General features: G+C 37.4%; 2 protein-coding genes and 1 long non-coding RNA gene across 4 annotated transcripts; 1 reads left to right on the top strand and 2 right to left on the bottom strand.

Annotated features, from left to right (window-relative positions):
• Positions 1 to 3,088: 3,088 nt before the first annotated feature.
• On the bottom strand, positions 3,089 to 8,009 carry LOC136238416 (probable serine/threonine-protein kinase DDB_G0271682). 2 transcript variants are annotated; one of them, XM_066028868.1, is made up of 2 exons: positions 5,937 to 8,009; positions 3,089 to 4,123 (listed from the first exon to the last, which is right to left on the bottom strand). In XM_066028868.1, exon 1 carries the CDS (start codon positions 7,727 to 7,729, stop codon positions 6,743 to 6,745), a length of 987 nt encoding a protein of 328 aa, XP_065884940.1. In that variant the 5' UTR covers positions 7,730 to 8,009; the 3' UTR covers positions 3,089 to 4,123; positions 5,937 to 6,742. The 2 variants fall into 2 exon arrangements, with proteins under 2 accessions (XP_065884940.1, XP_065884941.1); XM_066028869.1 differs by having other exon boundaries at positions 3,089 to 4,107.
• Positions 3,190 to 6,309, bottom strand: LOC136237639 (influenza virus NS1A-binding protein-like). Its single transcript, XM_066027855.1, has 4 exons — positions 6,277 to 6,309; positions 5,937 to 6,032; positions 3,803 to 4,123; positions 3,190 to 3,699 (listed from the first exon to the last, which is right to left on the bottom strand). The coding sequence occupies exons 1-4, from the start codon at positions 6,307 to 6,309 to the stop codon at positions 3,190 to 3,192; spliced, it is 960 nt and encodes a 319-aa protein (XP_065883927.1).
• A 778-nt stretch (positions 8,010 to 8,787) lies between the features above and the next one.
• Positions 8,788 to 10,859, top strand: LOC136238480 (uncharacterized). The gene is made up of 3 exons (XR_010693003.1): positions 8,788 to 9,234; positions 10,405 to 10,469; positions 10,523 to 10,859. It is a non-coding gene; the product is annotated as an uncharacterized lncRNA (long non-coding RNA).
• The last annotated feature ends 9,042 nt before the right edge of the window (positions 10,860 to 19,901 follow it).

Genomic DNA, 19,901 nt, shown 5'->3' with positions numbered 1-19,901 from the left:
TGCACTAAGTATGTTTAAAAAGTAGGAGCTAGAAGAAAAAATCCATGACTGGACCTTGGCAGCCTCGAACCTGCAGCCATCTGATTAACGCTCGGTATGCAAGTACGTATTATGATACACAAAATTAATATAGCTATAGTGGAAACTGTCTAAGCCAGTCAGGGCCAATTTTTTGGCCTTAATATGTGACCGGATTTGCGAAAAGGTACCTTTTTCACATACAAAATTTGACCCATTTTTTGAACTTTAAAGCTTCACAACTTTGTAATCATGGTAAATATTTGCTTGAAATTTTCAATGAATGTAGCTACAGTATCTGGCTACATTGTGATACTATGAGCAAATTAATCAATATAACGAGTTAAGTGTTACATCATTTTGTTTGCTGGTATGTCAAATGTGTGGAAAAGGTACCTTTTCGCAAATCCGGTCACATATGCAGGTGGTTATTTATACAGTTTGATGTGTATAAATGTCTTGCTAGAACAGTTTAAAGTTGGCCCTTAATAGAGGTGGCCACTAAGACAAGTTCCACTGTAATTTGAAACACTTATAAATAAAACATAATGTTATGTAACTGCATTCTTTGTTGTTAACACAGGCATGAATGTTTCAAATATTGTAATCTACTAGAGCTTTTCTAACGAGTAGTAATGAATGACTGATGTAGTATTAACGTATTTTCAACTTGCACCTTCAAAAATTCAATTGTATACTGATATCAATGCATCAGATTTCGTTGCATGTCGAAGCTACATGTGAATCATTGTAGAGACTGTCATGCAATATGCACCATTTTCAGTCTCAACTTTTACTGTAACGCTCTGATTTAACTTTGAAGTCAATTGCCTTGACCCTTTCTTTTATCAATTATTGATGTATTTCACTTAAAGCTATAGATATGTATCAGTGTGCAATTGCTGTAGTGAACCTTTGTACAATGTAATTTCTATGGAACATTTCTATGATTCTACGATTCTCAATTATAGAATCAAATTATGAGCTACATTGCTATATCTGAGTGGTTTCATCATGATACAGTTGATGTATGGAGTTTAAGCCAGTTACCTTAGGGCCAAAATTTCTGGACCTTAATGTGTAGGTAGCTGCTTAATACAGTTGCAGAAGTGTATAAGCAGTAATTGGCCCTTATGGAGTGGTGGCCTTTCTATACAGGTGGCCACTTTCCACTCTATTCCATCAAATTTTTGATGAGTAAGACAATGCATAGTGGTTTTAGAAGTGTACATTTTTCCAGCAAAGGCATTGTTTATAAGTAGAAACATATAAAGGTCGCCCTTAAGTGGTCAGTAGTAGGCTTGCTCTTTCAAAGTATGATTCAAAAGTGATATACAGTGTAACATATCTTAGCGGCTACCTTAAAGGCCACCATTTTATAAGGGCCTACTTAAAATAGGATATTTCTACTCATATGAAGCAGCCATCTAGGTATGAAGATCAAGAAGCTTTGAATGTCACTAAGACATGGCATTTCAATTCAACAGTTCCACTTTACGTGTACATATGTATGAATAACTGTGTCGTTTGCATCCATTATATACGCGTATAAGATTGGAAACTATCATCATAATCTGTGGCTGAATATTATTATATTATAGTAAAATTGAAAAACTAGATTGGAAAAAATATCATTAGTTGTACCTTATGAATATAGCTACCTCTATAATAAGACCACCTTGTTGTAGTGGCCACCTCTATTTTATAGGACACTGAACTTATATAGCAAAAATATGCTCAATAATTCCTTTATTATAGGTAGCCTATGATTGCTCCATATTTCTTAACTATTTTAATGCATAAAATGATTTATGACATACTAATATAGGGTTATTTGCAATTGGTATTGGAAATTACACTGTAAAAATACCATACAAACAGCAGTGATTACAAGGCTACACATTAACACTTATAACTCATGATCTACTATTGTAATTGATTCTAACTTTAAACACACAATGATGAATGATTGGCATTAGAGCAACATGTAAACCAAAAATAAATTTAATTAAAGAATACATATTTTTGAAAATTAAGATCAAAGGAAAAAGCTACATTTTTGTGGTTTGACATTTTCCTTTGAGTAATTATAAACAATTATATATCACCTAAAAGAGCATTTAATAAAGATTTCAAAATCTAAACCAGAAGTTTCTATGTCAATTACAAGCAAAGTTATGGCCATTTTATTGAAGAAGTGTAAGCAAAATAAAATTTTCAGTAGAAACTTTGAGTGGTCATAACTTGGAGACCAATGAAATGAGCCAAATTTTGGTGTGAGAACATTTCTTGATAGGGTCCATGTTTGTACCACATTTCATGAAAATCGAAAGGGGTCTGGATTTTTTTTTTGTTGATTTGATATGGAATGACCCCTACATCTAGCTAGGCTATAACTTTCATGTACATGCGTATAAGTTTAAGTTTTTGCATACAAAAATTATTTTACAAAGAAACACAGCAAAGGCTGGCCAAGGCATTGTTTTCATCATGCTGGAAACCACTTATACAAGTGTAAGAAAACTTTAGGAATTTTATAAGCTATATAGAGAAAGGATCATTATAATAAAGAGTATACTACATAAAATTTGCTGTATATAATGCCTTGATTTACTCCTAGCCTTTGGCAAAGGCTATAGCTGGATATGAAAGTAAACAAAGGAATTATTTTCTGCATACAGAAAACCACTTAAATATTTTATATATATATATAACTAGAGCATTGTGGTTATGATTTCTTGAACCTAGAACTGGAAAGTGGGGGAGGGGACACAGCATAAATGTTGCATTAAAACAGTGGGATTACAGAGGGAGTCAGGCCCAAATGGTATAGAATTTTCACAATTGCATGGCTTGCTCTGAACAAAACTTTTTAATTTGTGGTATCAGGACAAAGAGAGCATGATAACTAAATGATTGGGCCATTCCACTGTATCATTTATCATAATGAGACGGTGTTTAATGTTCAGCAGCTGAAGATTTTTCATACAATCATGCAAGCATCCTAAATGCAATATTACTATGACATATTTTGTTTTTATTAGTTATACAGTATGTTTATAGCTGACAATTCAGTTGCATGCTGTAGATGTGATAACTTTATATTACATGTTTCAAGTATACGGTTACAGTTAGCAGTAGATATGCATAGATCAATGGTAGATTCTGTAGCTATTCCAGCTCACCAACCCACACAGTACTAGAGTATTCATTTAATAGAGTCACTCCACCTAGAACAATTAGCCTGTTATTAGCCACACCCACTACTGCAGAAAAACTTCTTGCTGCTGGAAGGCTTGGTACCAGTTTCCATAAACCATTTGATTGGTTGAAAACATAAACCTCATTTATTTTATATGATCGTATTCCTCCGACTGTTAAGAGAAACTTGTTGCATAGAGCAACAGGAGCAGAACACCAACATGGACTGTCTGGAAGTGATTGCCACTTCAGCTGGTGACTTGAGAGGTTGTCAAGTGAAGCAGTGAACACTTGTGGAGATGGTTTACGAAATTCATTATACCCACCCAACAAATACAAAGTTTTCTTCATAACAGCAACCTTAAGTTGGCAGTGTGGTACAGGAAGGTCATCACAAGTATACCAACAACCATTGGTAGTGTCAAGTAATTCAGTAGTAGCAACATTAGTCCAATCACTATGATGCTTGGTTTTTCCCTCCTACCGTGATCAAAAATGACTGATGACCAACGGCAGTAACAAAAACTCTTGCAGTTGGCATTTTGTTATAATGTTTCCACTGTCTACAATCAAGAACAAGCACCTTGTTAGTAAATTCTTCATTCTTATCATGGCCTCCAGCAATGGTCAGTGTATCATTCAGTACAGTCATGGCATACAAACAGTATGGTGTGGTTATGGGAGAGGGGTCCCATTGATTTGTAGTAAAATTGTACACATCTACTCTGTAGCAGTCCTGTGCTGTGTCACTGCCATTTCTTCCTTCCCACCCTCCTCCAACATAAACTGATCCATGTAGTAATACTGCTGTATGTGCTGTACGGCTCACTGGTAGAGGAGTTAACTCTTTCCATTTCACCTTCACTCCTTTATTGAAAATGTCTAGATCTACTTGTGAGTTGGTCTATGAATCACATGTACATTAACACAAGTCATTGATCACAAAAGTGTTTAGTATGCATGATATATGCATGCTGCCTGTCAAACATTTAAGTGATTTAACCCAATGTCAATTTTTTTATAGCAACACTCAATTTAGACATTATATGAGAACGAACTTTGACCACTATCACTGGGTAGCTTTGTTGTGCAATGTCAATTTTGATGAATGACACAAGGACTTTCTTCCTTCAGTATACTGGTGTGAAAGTTGGCGGGTTTTTATGTGGTAATTGCAGGTTTCATATAAACCCTAGAACAATTCAATAGAAGAGTTCTGAGTGATTGTTGAGTACGTATGATGCAGCTATATATACAAGTACTAGGAATTTTTAATAGTGAAGCAAGGGAGGTCACCTACACCTGAAAGATATACTAGTGGACATTTAATCCCAAGGATTAAATGTCCACTAGTATATCTTCAGGCATAGAAGACCTCTCTTGTTTTACTACCTTTTATGCCTAATCAAACTTAAAATTCCCAAATTCTCCTTGCACTTGCTTGTTTACTTTTTAAAATATTATGACTGGCGAACCCACGCATATTGCATTAGAAGAAAGAACAGCTATTGTTCTCATCTAAATGCACACCCCAACTATCAATTACTAAAATAGCAAAGTGGCCATTACGCTTCATTTTCAGCTATGTCCAGCCCATTACACAGTGCTACAAATAATGAACACTACCTCTGTAATCAATCCAGTCACAATGGAAAACTTGGACAATTGCCATTACAAACGTACAGTATAGGGAAACCATCACATGGTGCTACCACAAATTGACACCTTGCACTGTCAGAAAAGATAAATAGGACAAACAAAGGTAGACACAGGTAAGTCTATGAAACATGCATTGCACGTACTGCGGTATGCTAAAAAGCACCTGTCGGTCTCAAGCAACGTGAATACAGTGAAAAATAAAGCCTGTAGCCTTAGCCGTTATTGAGTTATGCTTGTCTGAAGGCATCAGGCAGTCAGTCAATGAGTCAGTCTGCCAGTAGAAAATAAAATCTGTCGCAACCTTTTGCTGGAAGCATTTCAGGTTGTACCAAAGGTACTTTTGAGCTTTGTTGTACCTAACCAATACTTCCAAGGTGCCATGAAGGCATTGCAAGGTTGGTTTAGGGTAATTTTTTGGCCAGAACATATCAAACCTTCATGATCCCTAATGTACAGTACCATCACATTATGGACAGAAAAGGTCCCTTTAAGAACTCTGAAATGAAACAAAAAAATTTCAAACTCTTCTTTAACTAACATGATAATAAGGGATCATCCAACATTTTCACGAACATACAGAGAGAACTCTTTTTGCTTATCCCCCTCCCCCTACCCAAAAGTATACTATAAAAATGTCAATGTGATGGTTATTGTATGATCAGTATTAATCTTTTTATGGTTTTCTTCAATACATCTGCCTGCTAATCCTATGACTTGTCAGAACGTATATACATGTAGGCATTTAAAAGAATTATTTATAAATAGTCTTGTGTACACTGCTACATAACCAGCTCCTGAAACAGTAATTCAGAGTCCAACAGCTTTCACCACCTTAAACATTCTAATCAAACACTAGTACTAAATTATTTTCTCTATGTGGTGCTACATTTTTAAAAGCGTACAAGTGAATTTGCCCTCTAGCGTACTCTCTGTACTCTTGTGAAAATGCTGGAAATAATGGATGATCCCTACATTAAAATTCATAATAAATATGAATTAATCAACAAAACTTCAGTCATTTATGGTAGTTCCATATATATCATTACAAAATTTCTTACCAATACAGCATCATGCAACATTTTGGCAGCCTGTTCTACTTTCTCCTCTTCTTTCATTTTCACTTCCTTACTCAAATCATATTCTTGTGAACTAGTCTGCAAATTACAGTATAGCATCAGAGTGATGTACTTATCACTGTTATATCCAACTCCTCCCAGTACAGGGAGGGTGGAGATACACGGGGAGGGTGGGGATATAGTCAGGATTTGACTGTAGAAAGGTTAAATTCTCCAATCTGGAGACAAATTGTCAGGTCAAATCCGCACACCTATGGCATGATCATGAGAAGTTGACATGGAACTTCGGTTTTATCAAGTGTCACAAGTAAATACTTTTCACCGCTGGTTCACATTCCCCACCTTCCAGGCACATTGTAAACTTCAAATCCCTTATTAAAGCCTATCATTGGGGTGGGAGGCAGTATGGCTTAACACCGATAGATGCATGCATAGTAAGTGTTTAAAAAGATACATGCACACTGCTGTATCATCCTCTTCAGTTAGATTTGATCATAACATGTTTTCGAAACAGCAAGAGTTGTTGAGTAAAGGAAATACAGCTGGCATATATATTATAGCGTTATTGATAATGAGTGAGTAAAAGGAATCAATTTCTTTCTTAGAATGCATTGTATATGCCAGATCACAAAACAGTGTCAACTGTCTTATAACTAGAGGTGTTGTTTGAGTAGGTTTAGGTAGTGCATTGTTGTTTGCCATAATTATATGGACAATAGTGTTGATATGAATAAAATCATTCACTTCCTTTAGGGATGTTCCCAAAAGGAAGTTCCCCATAAATGTAATTATGACAAAATATACCCTCTTATCAATTTTGACAGCATGGTATCTTTCAACATTTTTGTTGCCTGCCATGTTATGGGATTCATGGTCACATCTGGACACCTCACATTCTCTGCTTCTTTCATTCTCTTCATCCTGTCTGACACACCTGATATTGGAGGACGTCTACTTGGATCATCATCAAGACATTGTTCAACTAAACACCTCAAGTCTGCTGGTGCCCCTGTCATCTGCTCTACATGTCCTTGACGCCGTTCTACTTCTGATAAAGCCACTCGTCTCCCAGTATTGGGATCAATCATTACATAATGTAGTGGCTCAGGCCATTCTTGATTCACCACATGAAGTATCAATGCGCCATAAGAGAAAACATCAAGAGGAGAACCATACTTTGGGATCTCTGTTAAAGCCTCCGGAGCCATAAAGTGCACTGTTCCTGGAGCACGACTTTTTGTCTTCCTGCTGCCTGCTGGTATCACTTTGGCCACTCCTAGGTCACTGATTTTTGCCACAAACTGACTAGTCAATAAGATATTGTTGGGGGAAAGATCTCGGTGGACAATGGGAGGATCATGACTGTGCAGGTACCACAATCCTCTGGACACATCCAGTAGCATAGACAACTTAACACACATCGGAATATTTGGATACTTTTCCACCAGCGATGTAAGGCTCTCCTGCATCCTCTCCATTACTAATATTGGTAGCCGAGACTCACGACCAGATATGTATACTCCGAGGACTCGCACAACATTGTGATGACCAAGCGCACTACTTCGATGACATTCTTCAATAAACATTCTTTTCACTGATTGAAATTCTTCAGGTGTTACTTCTTCTATTAAAGTCTGGTGTATCTCCTTTGCTGCGTACAATTCTCCGCAAAATTCAATCTCGAAAACTCTTCCAAAAGCACCTGAACCAATATTTACTCCATTTTTTCTCACCCCAGTGAGATAAAGATGCTGGAGACGATCACTATCCATCATCTAAATGAAAACAAACGGACCAGCTAGCGATAAATAAGTTAGATAGTGGCTGTACATGTAGCTAGTGGCTGTGAATGCGCGGACACCGGGTTTGGCCGGTCATTCATCAAAGCAACAGCAAGGATAATACGACTCGAGGCTATACTGCCACTGAACACATTGCTTAAGCTGTTGAAAGCTAGGTAATTCTGTACAGCGACTCCTCCTAACTCGCCTCCTAATGTCACAGCCACCGCGAAGCTCTTGAAGCTATTAAGACGGATGAGCGCTTATAGACAATATGTTAGGCGCAATCTGTGAATTTGCGCAGTTTATAAATTGCGCTGCGCATTTTGTGAATTCATAAAATGCGCAACATTGCGCAGGTGTCGTACGGACATATGGCAAGGCGAGATGCGACACAGTACAGTTGTATCATAACCCGTATACTGTCGTTCCAAGTGTTGGATCACGAGATTTCCTCGTGGCAGTGTATGAACAGATGTATTTTCTAGCGTTTGAACGTAGTGAATTAGCAAGAAAATAAGCTCCCACGTGAATATGGTAGTGGTGTCACGTGATGCATGGTATAAATAATGCTGTGTGGTGTGTATTAATTCACTCTAGGCCACGTGTGTGAACGGGTTGGATCCCTCCCCCCACCCATTGAATTTTCCTTAGCTGTGGTCTCAGATAGATGGCATCTGTAATTGGTGGCAGTTGTGTGACAATTGAATTTTATGCATACACAGCAGAGTGAGCAGTTTTGGGTTTTTTTCCTGAGTGGTTTTAAAAAAAAAAATGTCACCAGGTTTTTCCAAGGGTGTCCTGGGGCTGGATGCTCTGAATTTTTTTGTTAAATTTATTTTATGTTTGGCTAGCCCCCACTCTGCTCTTATGATCTTTGTAGTATAGAAGTAGTAATGGTGTGTTGTGTTAACGGTTGTAAATCTTTCTAAGTTGTCACAAAAATAGCCAACCAGCAGTGGTGGCACAAACCGTATTTGTTAATTGGTATGGGTAGTAATGTAAAGCATGCATCAAGTGTATAAGCATAGTAGTATGGTGTGGGAGTGTGAGTTTCACTATGAAGTTAGACTCGGAGATATGTCGAAAGAGGGTCACAGAGAGCTATTTGAAAGGTTCTGTAGAGGAAGATATCTTGATCACAATCACACCACAACAGTAACGGAGGAGAAGGTGCAGAAGATAACAGACGTTTTGAATAGAGTGGAAAGAAATGATATTTCTAATAGACCTTTCATTACTGAAACAAAGAAGTTTTTTTTGTTAAACTACCCAGAGCTGAAGTTGGAAGATGTTCTATATTTGCCTGCTAACTGAAACAAAGGGAAAGAAACTAAATTGGTTTTGTTTGTTCCTGCCGTTCACAAAATTCTGTACTTACAGAATGAGAATGACAAATCGTTTCAGTAGTTGCAACAGTTGAGAAATTTTATGACATAGTAGAGCGTGTGCATTCAACTGAAAATAAACATGTAGACTACAAGAAAATACTTACAGAGGTATGGAAGTATAATGAATTTTGTATGCTATAATATTCTCAAACATCACAAAAATTTATAGCCACTAGTCATAAGACCTGGACATTGTGGAGATGGGTGGTAAATTATATGCCAATATTCTATACTGAACTGGTTCCCAAGTTTGTAATCATGCCAAGCTGTTGTGAAGTACAAGTCAGGCTGGATTTTAGCTGATATTTTTGCAAAAGACCAAACCTTTGTGATCCCCATAGGCATAGCAACCACCTATCAATTTATGGAGCCCATGCATCTATCACTGAATTTTCTGATATATTAGTTTAGAAAAAGATTGAGACACTCTAATAGACAGTCATTTGTTGTAATGCATGGAGCAATCAGTAAGTGATCTCAGAAGAAATCTGGAGGGGCATGCCTCCATACCCCCTAGTAAGACCATGTGTGTATTTTTCACACGGTACTTAGTTTACAACTACCTGGAACAGACCCCCTGCTACAGGCTTGATTTCTTCAACGTTGCTTGGTACCTTAATTTGGCATACCGCAGTACTTATAATGCGAACATCATGGACCTACTTGAGTCTTCCTTTATGTATCTTTGCTGACAGTGGAAGGTGTTGATTTGTGGTAGCTAGCACCACTTAATGGCTTCCCTACATGTGTAACAGAAGTTATCTGTATTTTCTGTTACTGCATGTAGTGACTGGAATGGTTGCAGAGGAGCTTCCCATGCAATGCTGTGTAATTGGCTGAACATGGCTGAAAGCAAAGTGTAATAGCTTAATTATTGTTGGGGGCACGTTCAGATGAATACATCACCTATTTCAGTTAACTATTTTATACTCTGTGCAGGCTACCCACTGAGTGAAACTCAACTATATAGCTTACATAATCCTTTGTTTAAAATGAAATGTATTGAAATACATTAGACTATGCCACAAAAATTGTTATAATTATGCACCTATTAATTACTTCAGCAAACATTTCAATATGCATCATCACATTATGTGTACTCATTTGTGCATTAAGTAAACATGTACGTAAATAACCTTCTTGGTGAATAGTTGGATTTCTTGGTAAATCAGTGAATTTCTTGGTAAATCAGTGAATTTCTTTTCATAGTCTGTTGTATATGCTGATGAGCTATGATGATGTATCACATGCATTAACAGATAATGTTTGTTTATTTAGAATCATTGGATGACTACTGCCATTCTTGTGGAATGATTAGTTTGGATGATGATATGACTGACATAGTGAGGTCTAGTTATGCAAACAAATTGTGTATTCACATTTGTGAATTCTATAGGTCAGGTACAATATATAGTCACTCATCAGGGGGTACCATGAACCGTGTTTAAGAAGACATGTGGTTACAGCCAGGCAAGATGAAAATGGATACAACTTTTCTAGGTCTTGCTGTTCATCAAATGGAGCTGTGCCGCTGTAACTCACTCATGTATTGGATTATACTTAACTATATGTAACACAGCATACCTGATTATATGTTTGCACTAATAACTGTATCACACAGAGGTGGCATTATGTAACTACGTGTTGTGTTACATCTACATGCATGGGATAATGTAAGAGTGAAATTATAAGTACGTGTACCATTTAAACTGGACATTAAAGATACAATGTTGGACACGAGTTGCAATGCACCAAACCTTATCAGTGTGCTGATATACATTTCATTACTGGTGTAGTGTTTGTATGTGCTGGACAACTGCTTGAAAAAGTAAAACATGTAGGCTGGACTGTGCCTATCAATATTAGCTGATCGATGAGCCTGCTAGCTACCACAAATGCTGTAGTATGCAGAAGGCAACAAAGAGAAGGACAGTATGCACCTTATCCAGGCAAGCTGCAGAGTACGCAAAGGAACCTTGGAGGGAGAGATAGTCTGCAATATAGCTATAGAATGCGTCTTTATCCATGTCCCTTCAGCTAGTAGCAAACATATCAAATTAAGGTGGTAAAAGAAGCCTGTTATCCTCCCTGAAAGCAGCTATGATACGCACTTGAATCAGTCAAGAAGGCGCGGTACGCTGAATGGACCAGAATCCAGTTCATAAAATGCGCAGCTCTTACGGTAATTCACAAACTGCGCAACAATTTATAAATTGTTGCGCATTTTATGAATTCACAAAATGCGCAGCGCAATTTATAAACTGCGCAAATTCACAGATTGCGCCTAACAAATAGATATAATTAATCATGGCGCCTAATATGCTGCCGCCGCCACCTCTTATTCATTTATTTTCCAAAAATGTGCAGCCTCAGTTTGAAGATATGATTGATTATGAGATTACTGATTGGTAGGGGAAAGCAGGGGCGGATCCAGACTTTTAAAAAGGGGGATTCCACTTTGGAATTGCAACTTCAGTCTAGCTGTAAGTTGAAGACAAAAAAAAAAAAGGTCATCACCTGCTGACAATAACTGCCCCTCACCAACTATATTTCCTTATTTATAACTACATACATAGTTTGCTACACTGCTGCTCAAAAGACTACTGTGACTGCTCTATTAGAGTATCTCGATTTGACTGCTCTATTAGAGTATCTCGAGTAAGAGATGCTCTTTCAAAAGGGGGACCCTTTGAACCCCCCTGGATCCGCCCCTGGAAAGTAATAATAGTTTCAGTTGGTGCTTAAAAATTTGTAATGATTGTTGTTGGATTAGGTCAGGTGGGAGTGAATTCCATAGTCTTATTGATCTAGGGAAGAATGAGTTACTGTACTGATTGATCCCTGCATAGATATGATGAAATCTTTGGTCGTGTCCGCTGGTGTTAAAAGTGACAGGGATTAAATCAACAGGAGATAATATCAATGAGATTATGAACAATTTTGTAGAGGGGGGTGATACTGGATACTTGCCTGTGGTGTTCTAAACTGAAGGTCAATGAGCATGTTGGTTACATTGCTGAAACGTGAGAAGTCAACCATAATGAATCTGGCAGATTGCCTCTGTAATTGTTCAACTGAGTTTATCAATGTCTCTTCTGATGTGAGGGGACTTGGCGTATTCTAAAATTGGTCTTATCATGGCATTATAACATTTCAATTTAATTTGAGTTGGGCAGGATTAAGATTTCTCTGTAAGAATGCTTTGACTCAGTGATAGAACCTTGGATGTGATGTTAGTAATGTGTGTGGACCATGACAAATCATTGGTGATTGTAACTCTTAAATATTTAGTAGATGAAACTTCATTGATAGAGATGTCATTAATGGTGTAGTTGTAGGTGATCGGATTGTGTTTATGGGTGATTATCATGAATACACTTTTGTCAGGATTAACTGAGGCTAAAGCTGTAAACTAGAATCAAGGACCCTTACAATCTTTATGGTCTCCTTTAATAGAAATGCAAAGTATCAGGCACAGAAATAGTAGCAAGCTTCTGGCACACAAAGGACCTGTCTTCATGCTGTCGGTGTTATGATTTGAATTCGTACAACAGTAGCTAGTTACTTCTAAAAGTCTACAGAACATTGCGGTGCAGGACATAGCTTCAGTCAATGCCAGGTCAAGATAGGAAACCTTCTGAATTTTTTTAAAAAATTCTCAACCTTGATAGCGTTTTTGATAGTGGGGGATCATTCATAATTTTCAGCATTTCACAAATACCTTTTCTACTTATCCTCACCCTTCTACCGAAAAGTGTACAATAAATGTTGATGCTGTACTGTATATTGTGTATGAATTGGTCTGCATCTGCCAGTTTTGTATTCTAATCTGTCAGAACATAGGCATTGGCTTCATTTGGAGCCTTGTGAAATGTGTGCATATACTTGTCTACATAATTATTATGTAGCTAGATAGCTATAGATCCCCTAAGCAATCATTCAGACTTCAGTTATGACTTACCTTTAAAGTCAACACTGGCGATAAGTTATTATGATGTGTTACTAATATAAGACCAACAATTAAAAAAAACACAAGTAAATTTCATGCTCTCCCCTAGAATGCTCTCTGTACTCTTGCAAAAATGCTGAAAATAATGGACAATCCCTAAGTGTATGCTTTGAAAAACAATTATTAACCTAGTAATTCAGTTTTTGAGGGTTGATGGTAGTGTACTCACTATTTTTAAAATCAAAATGATGCAATATTGTTATAATTTGCAATAAAAAATTATCAATTGAATGTTCTATTAGAATATCTTAATTGAGATGCAAACTTATTTTCCCCAATTTGTATAGTTAGCGATACTATTCTCTTCTATTTACCCACTATGATACAATGTATTTCCAGCCTGTGTGAATATATATTAAGTCCAAGGGGAGCAAGAGAAGGCCAAGAGGACAAAGCCCACCTTGGCCTTCCTAAGATCCTCTTATGGGAGGAGAGGTAATTGTTTGATGATCTATGCGTGTCTCTTTAATATACTGTTTGTAACTTTACCTGTACTATGTGAAACTTCAACTACATGGAAGTTATAGCTATGTATATATGATTAATATAAGCGTAACACTTGTTGTTAAGCATAGAGTTCTTGAGCTAGACTTCACCTGATTGCGAGTCTGCGTGGCAGTACAATCAACTATAGTGGCCTTTCCACTTCTCAGCTTCTGCTTGCGTGAGTATTTGATGGATACTTCATCATTTGCATTACTGAACTTTGACGCCATTTCTAATGATCATGTGCGTTTTTCACCACTTTGTAATTTGCAAATAATGTGCATTGCACCTGTGAACCATATAGTAATCAACACCACCATAAGAAGCCAAAGGTCTACCCGCACTCATTCTTGATAGGGCATATTGAAGTTCGATACTCTCCTTTTATTATGTACTCTTGGTACTACCATACAACAATACACACTACTACAGTACAATCCTGCATCACAAGTATGCGCTTAATTGACATCCCACATTACTATCGAGACAACCACTCAACCTAATGTATGCATTAATATGTGACAATTATACGTATATAGTTATTGAGGACAATTTGAAAAAAAGAAAAATTGCTATGTTTATAGGTACTGTAAATTGGTTAAACAGAATTGGGGTATTTTGCTAATTTTGCAATTATTGTCATGTGCAAGGAGGAAATACAAAAATAATAAATCATATTCCTATCTTATTTGCTGTGGTCATAAGATACACTAGTTAGGTTGAGTGATAAATGTTTAATCCCTGGGATGGGCAACAGTGTCTAGTAAGACTACTTTTAGGAATACACTTTACAAAGCATTTTGATTGCTTTATTAGAGTACTATTAGAGTACATAAATTATTACAAGTTCCCAGTTAGCCAAAGACATGTATTGACATGCAGAAAGAGGGTGGAGGGTCAGGAGGGGAGAAGGCTCCCTTAATTGGTCAAAGGGAGCTAAGTCCTACTCAAAACGAGAGTCACCTATATTGTGTGCAGTATATTGTACATGATATGGTATATATGTTAAAGCATGTGTGTTGTATGGTATAAGATTGCAGGACATTGGTGAGCTTCACACCATTTTAGTTTGAAACATAACAGACACATCCAGCTATGTACTACTCATGCAGATAACGAGAACTGGAGCTTGCATAGCAAAGCTGTTAGCTATATAGAATAAATGTGGCTGGATTTGACAAAACAAGGCTTCCACATACATCCAGATATGTGACTTTAAGGGACCATAACTCAACATAGGAGTATTCTATCACTTTCAAATTTTGACCCGTTATTGTATAATGTAACCGTAGTATTGCAAGGATATATCACGCTAGAAAAGATTCAGAGACACGACACTAATTGTCCACATGGTCTATCTCATTCTGTCATATGAAAGCTGTCTAGAAATTTTTAAATCTGCAGTACTCCTTCTACTGTTAACTGATTGGTACAAAATATATCATGACCTGGTAACATGAGAGCACTACCACTAAATGATGACAGGTTTTGAGCACTGATGAACTACCACTAGTAAAGTTGATATCACATAGTCACTCTGCTGGGTTGACTGTAATTTGGCTGGTGTTAGAAGGATAGAGCATGGAATTTGGATTGATACATTAGACACTTGTGGAATACCTGTGGACCATACGTAATTAGCTAAACGTGGAATACAGAAGCAAAACTGTATATACACACATAATTATGCAGATACATTTTTATCCAGAATAAAATTTAATATTATTGCATGCATAGGCGGATCTAGGAGGCACTGTCAGGGGGGGCCAAGGGGGGGCAAAAAGTTTTAGTTCCCAACAGTGTTTGTTCCACTAAGAGGAATTCTAGTACCGTGGCAGATCTAGGATTTTTAAAAAGGGGTTTCTGAAAATTGGTATAGCTAAATAAGGCATCTGATAACAATTGTCTGGAAAATTTTGAGATTTTAGAAGCTCTGAGATTGGATTTTAGGTTAGCAATTACAATAAATTCAATACTTTAAACTGTAAATAATTACTAAATACTATAGCTAACTATAGGGCAAATATGGTGACTACAAGCTGTGGCTTTGATTGCTCTATTACAGTAGTTACTTGACTGCTCTATTAGAGTATCTCGATCGTTTTTAATGCATTGGGAGATGAAAAATGAAGTGTTGCTGATAGTTTAATAGCTATAAATGGTGTTAGTTAAGTGCAACTGCATGCATGCTACTGGTATATAGTTGTTTGCTATGACAAATTGTCAATACAACAATGTTTATGTAATGAGAATGCCACTAAGCTAAATTTAAAAGGGGGTAGAAACCCATCTGGATCCTCCACTGTAGTATACAAGTTATATTCAGTTGCATAACTTTATTGAGTATAGCTGGATGAATGATAGACCTACAGTTTTACAACTGTAGTTAGAGAAAATTTTTGAAAATTAGATCTCCTAGGTTTAAATTTGGGAGCATTTTTGATAGAATTTAGCTTAAAAAGTGTATGCTTGCAATGCATATAAAGATTAAGCCTATCAGAGATAAAACCTGTAAAGTGTACTAAATCAAAATATACAGGTGTATAGCATTGTTATAATGACATTAGAATTGTGACTGTTCTATTAGAGTAGTGACTGCTCTATTAGAGTATCTCGGTCTTGGCACAACAATTTAAACTTATTTGCCTCACTTTCTTTACAATGTATAGTATAACTGTAAAGTACATTTATAACTATTGTCTTCTATTTGCCTATTGGTTTTCTATACTTCTGAATACAGTGTGAATGCATGAATCATTCCAGTTTCTGGTATCAATATAGTACTGTAAGTCCAAGGGGGGCAAGAGAAGGGCCAGGGGGGGCACAGCACCCCTTGGCCCCCCCTCAGATCCGCCTATGATTGCATGCTCAAGAGCCCCTGTAGCAAGGTTTGAGAATCAGTAAATTTGTGATCAGATTTGACAAAACTGGGCTTCCACACACATCCAATTCTTTGCTTGTAACTTGACTATTGACCTAAAATTTTTCACAATTTTTCATATGCACCATTATATGTATACAAAAAAAATTATACAACCAAGTACTAAAGATAATAAGAAATGCGGTTAAAATTATGTCATAAACTAATAAATAAATAATTAATGTTTGAGAAAACTACGAGGCCTAGAGACACAAAATAACCGGGGATTGATTCGCCTGTGAATGAAGACACAAACGTATAATCGTTGCGCCTGTCCGTGCTAATGACTTGAACGTACTTGTAATTCTATATAACGCCCAGTACCACACCCATGCTTTAATTTCAGATTTCGTTAAGGAGAGGATTAGCGAACCGCCGGCTCTTACAACAATCGATTAGTGGGCGTGGCTCCACGTAAGCTTGCAGACAGCCAACGGACACAGTTTCGTGCTACAGACTGCACTTACTAATAAATGGGCGTGGCTGAGCGTATGTTTGTAACGCGATAAGTGGGCGTGGATCACGAAAAAGCTACGCGATAGCGTTTATAAATTTTCCACGTCGTCAAATGAACAATTTCGTTTCTCACGTGATCCAATCCGGGTCAGAGCCGGATAATTTGTAAACCGGGTCGGACCCGGATGATTCGGAGAAAATGTTACAGTTGTCCAGCACGTGCCTTTTTTTGTGCTGGGGGTGGTAGGCAAGGGTAGTCCATTAAGGCCACTTCAACTAAATCTTTTGTTTCTCGGGCCCGACCGACCCTATATTTTTCAGCATAAAATAATTATGTTAATCACGTGATCACTTGCAAAGAGTGATAACGCCACGAAGGAGTTACAAATTTATCGTTAAGCTCTCAAAAAGTAAGTAACACTAAATATCTCAACATATAGCTGCTTACTCACAAGTGATACAGCAACCGTAATGTAGCTTAGCCACCGTTTGACTCGCAATATCACTCTTCAGCTAGCAAAATAGCCTATTTTTATTTTTATTTTACCGACCTACCGACCTTTATTTGGCTGAATTTCGCCCGAGAAACAAAAGATTTAATTGAAGTGGCCTAAGTCCGGGGTTAAAAAAGAAGACAAAAAAGAAAATGTGACCCGGATGACCCGACCCGGTTTCAACGCTGTTCTGAGGTCTCACCATATATACTGAAATCCCCTTCATAATGTATATATATATGTCAAGTGTGTCGTGCGGTCCAAGAAGCCGGCGCGCCACACCGTGAGTATATTGACAGGAGGAAAGAAAACGTTAATTTCACACCTTTGTATCTCGGTGATCCCTTATCCGATTGGAACCAAATTTGCTACAGAGTTGCCCGCCAGCTAGGGGAGTCTACATTCCAAATGTGAAGGAAATCGCTGCAGCCATTTCTGAGATACGAGCTGCCAAACTTTCGATTTTTTTTCTTCGTTTTTCTTCTTGTTTTCGCACACTTGCAAAAATTGCTATAAAAGGCAAACGCGTACTCCGATCGCCTTGAAATTTGGCCCACAGAAAGGGAGTCTAAAGACGAATCCTAGTATCAACTTTGGTGCAAATCTGATTGATGGTTCAGGAGTTATGACCGATTATTCGCGTAAATCGCGTAAAACAAGATCGATTTATTCATAAAAATCGATTGCGGAATTGTGACACAGGTTGGGTTTTGTGTCATATCTCCGTGGTCTTTAACTCGATTCATTTCAAACCAGCTAAAGGCACTCCTACGATGGTTACTCCATCTACATAGCAATTTTCAACTGATTCTATGAAGCGGTTTACCCTGTAGGCGTGGTATAGAACTGGTTTGAAAGGAATCGAGTTAAAGACCACGGAGATATGACACAAAACCCAACCTGTGTCACAATTACGCGATCGATTTTTATGAATAAAAAATTATTCGTTTTTTACGCATACTAGGCAGAAAGTTTGCTAGGCGCCAACTTCTCCAGCAACTATCTGTGACTTGTGGAGGTACAATGCGAAAATGATACTCCGCCAGTATTCGCTTACTGCTGAGGACGAATTTCCTGACTTTGACATTGGTTAAGTTAAGTATATAGTTAGGTAATAAGTAGTAGTATGGTGTAGTTTTCAGTATGTAAGTGTGTTATGTCCATAATTATTGTTTTTTTCTTAGAGCAATGAGCTGAAAATCGGTGTATAGCTGGAATAATCTTCATAAAAAGTCCTTGCAGTAGTACAGAAGAATCGGATTACAAACCACTGAGTTATGATTCGAAAGCCAACTCCGTGTAGCAAATACGAGATCGAGATACTCTAATAGAACAGTCATCCTAATAGAGCATTGCATGCTGACTTATCTGGATTGCAGGCAAGTTCTCAGAAGACAATTCCGGAATAGTGTTGCCTAGGTACAGTCGATCTGCCTTCTTTGTTATTAACACTTTACAGTGACCAACACTGAAGCCGGTCTGACAGCTGCAGTCTTAGGATTACCTAACCTAATTACAAGGACTTAGAATTACCGTATAGCGGGAAATTTCCGGAGGGTATAATTTTCGGATTAGTGATCATTGCATGTGAACTATTTCGGAAATAAATTTTCGGATAAACACCACTTGACGGAAATATACGGAATAGTGCTCTGGCAAGGCAGGTGAAGACTTCTGTGCGTCATCAGGTCATAGATTACGAGTTGGACTTCACGTAATGCCTAATAGTGACACTAATCGCGTAAACAGCTGCTTTCTTCGCTATTTCCGCCTTCTCTTCTCCTGTGTAGCTACACCCGATATTCACCACATGGTTTCCCATTTTCCTACTTCCACTGGCGTATCTTCATCATTCTGGTGACGCCTTAATTGGCAACAACAAGTGCAGAACTAGGGGTTGTCAACAGGTAAATAAGAAATACTGATATCGCCACTCTGTTTACACACCTTGAAGTACTTGAGGAGCGCTATGTAAACTCACGATTTTTACCTAAAATTAATGTAGATTACGTATGAATATTAAAACAATTTCGGAAAATTTATTTTCGGAAATTATTTAGTTTTCCGAAATATCCGAAAATTACACCCTCCGGAAATTTCCCGCTATATGGTAAACTTGTTACACCATAAGACCACTTATTTATGTTTCAGATAAGGAAGGATAAGGCCAATGAAACTTGATTAGCAGTTTCGCGTCATCGCCCGCATACTGTTTATATACCCGCATGGAATTTCATCATTGGTAATTTTGATCGGAATTTCATTATTGGTAATTTTGATCGAAATACTCTAATAGAGCAGTCACTTTTACTTTAATAGAGCAATCAGCTCTAATGGGAAAATCACTTGTTTAGACAGCTGAATATTCTTATATAGATTAGTAACGTACTTTAGCAATTTAATGCAATGT

Source organism: Dysidea avara, chromosome 11, assembly GCF_963678975.1.
Source record: "Dysidea avara chromosome 11, odDysAvar1.4, whole genome shotgun sequence".
Lineage (NCBI taxonomy): Eukaryota > Metazoa > Porifera > Demospongiae > Dictyoceratida > Dysideidae > Dysidea > Dysidea avara.
Note: the sequence above shows the minus strand (reverse complement) of the source record. Positions and strands in the feature narration are given on the sequence as shown.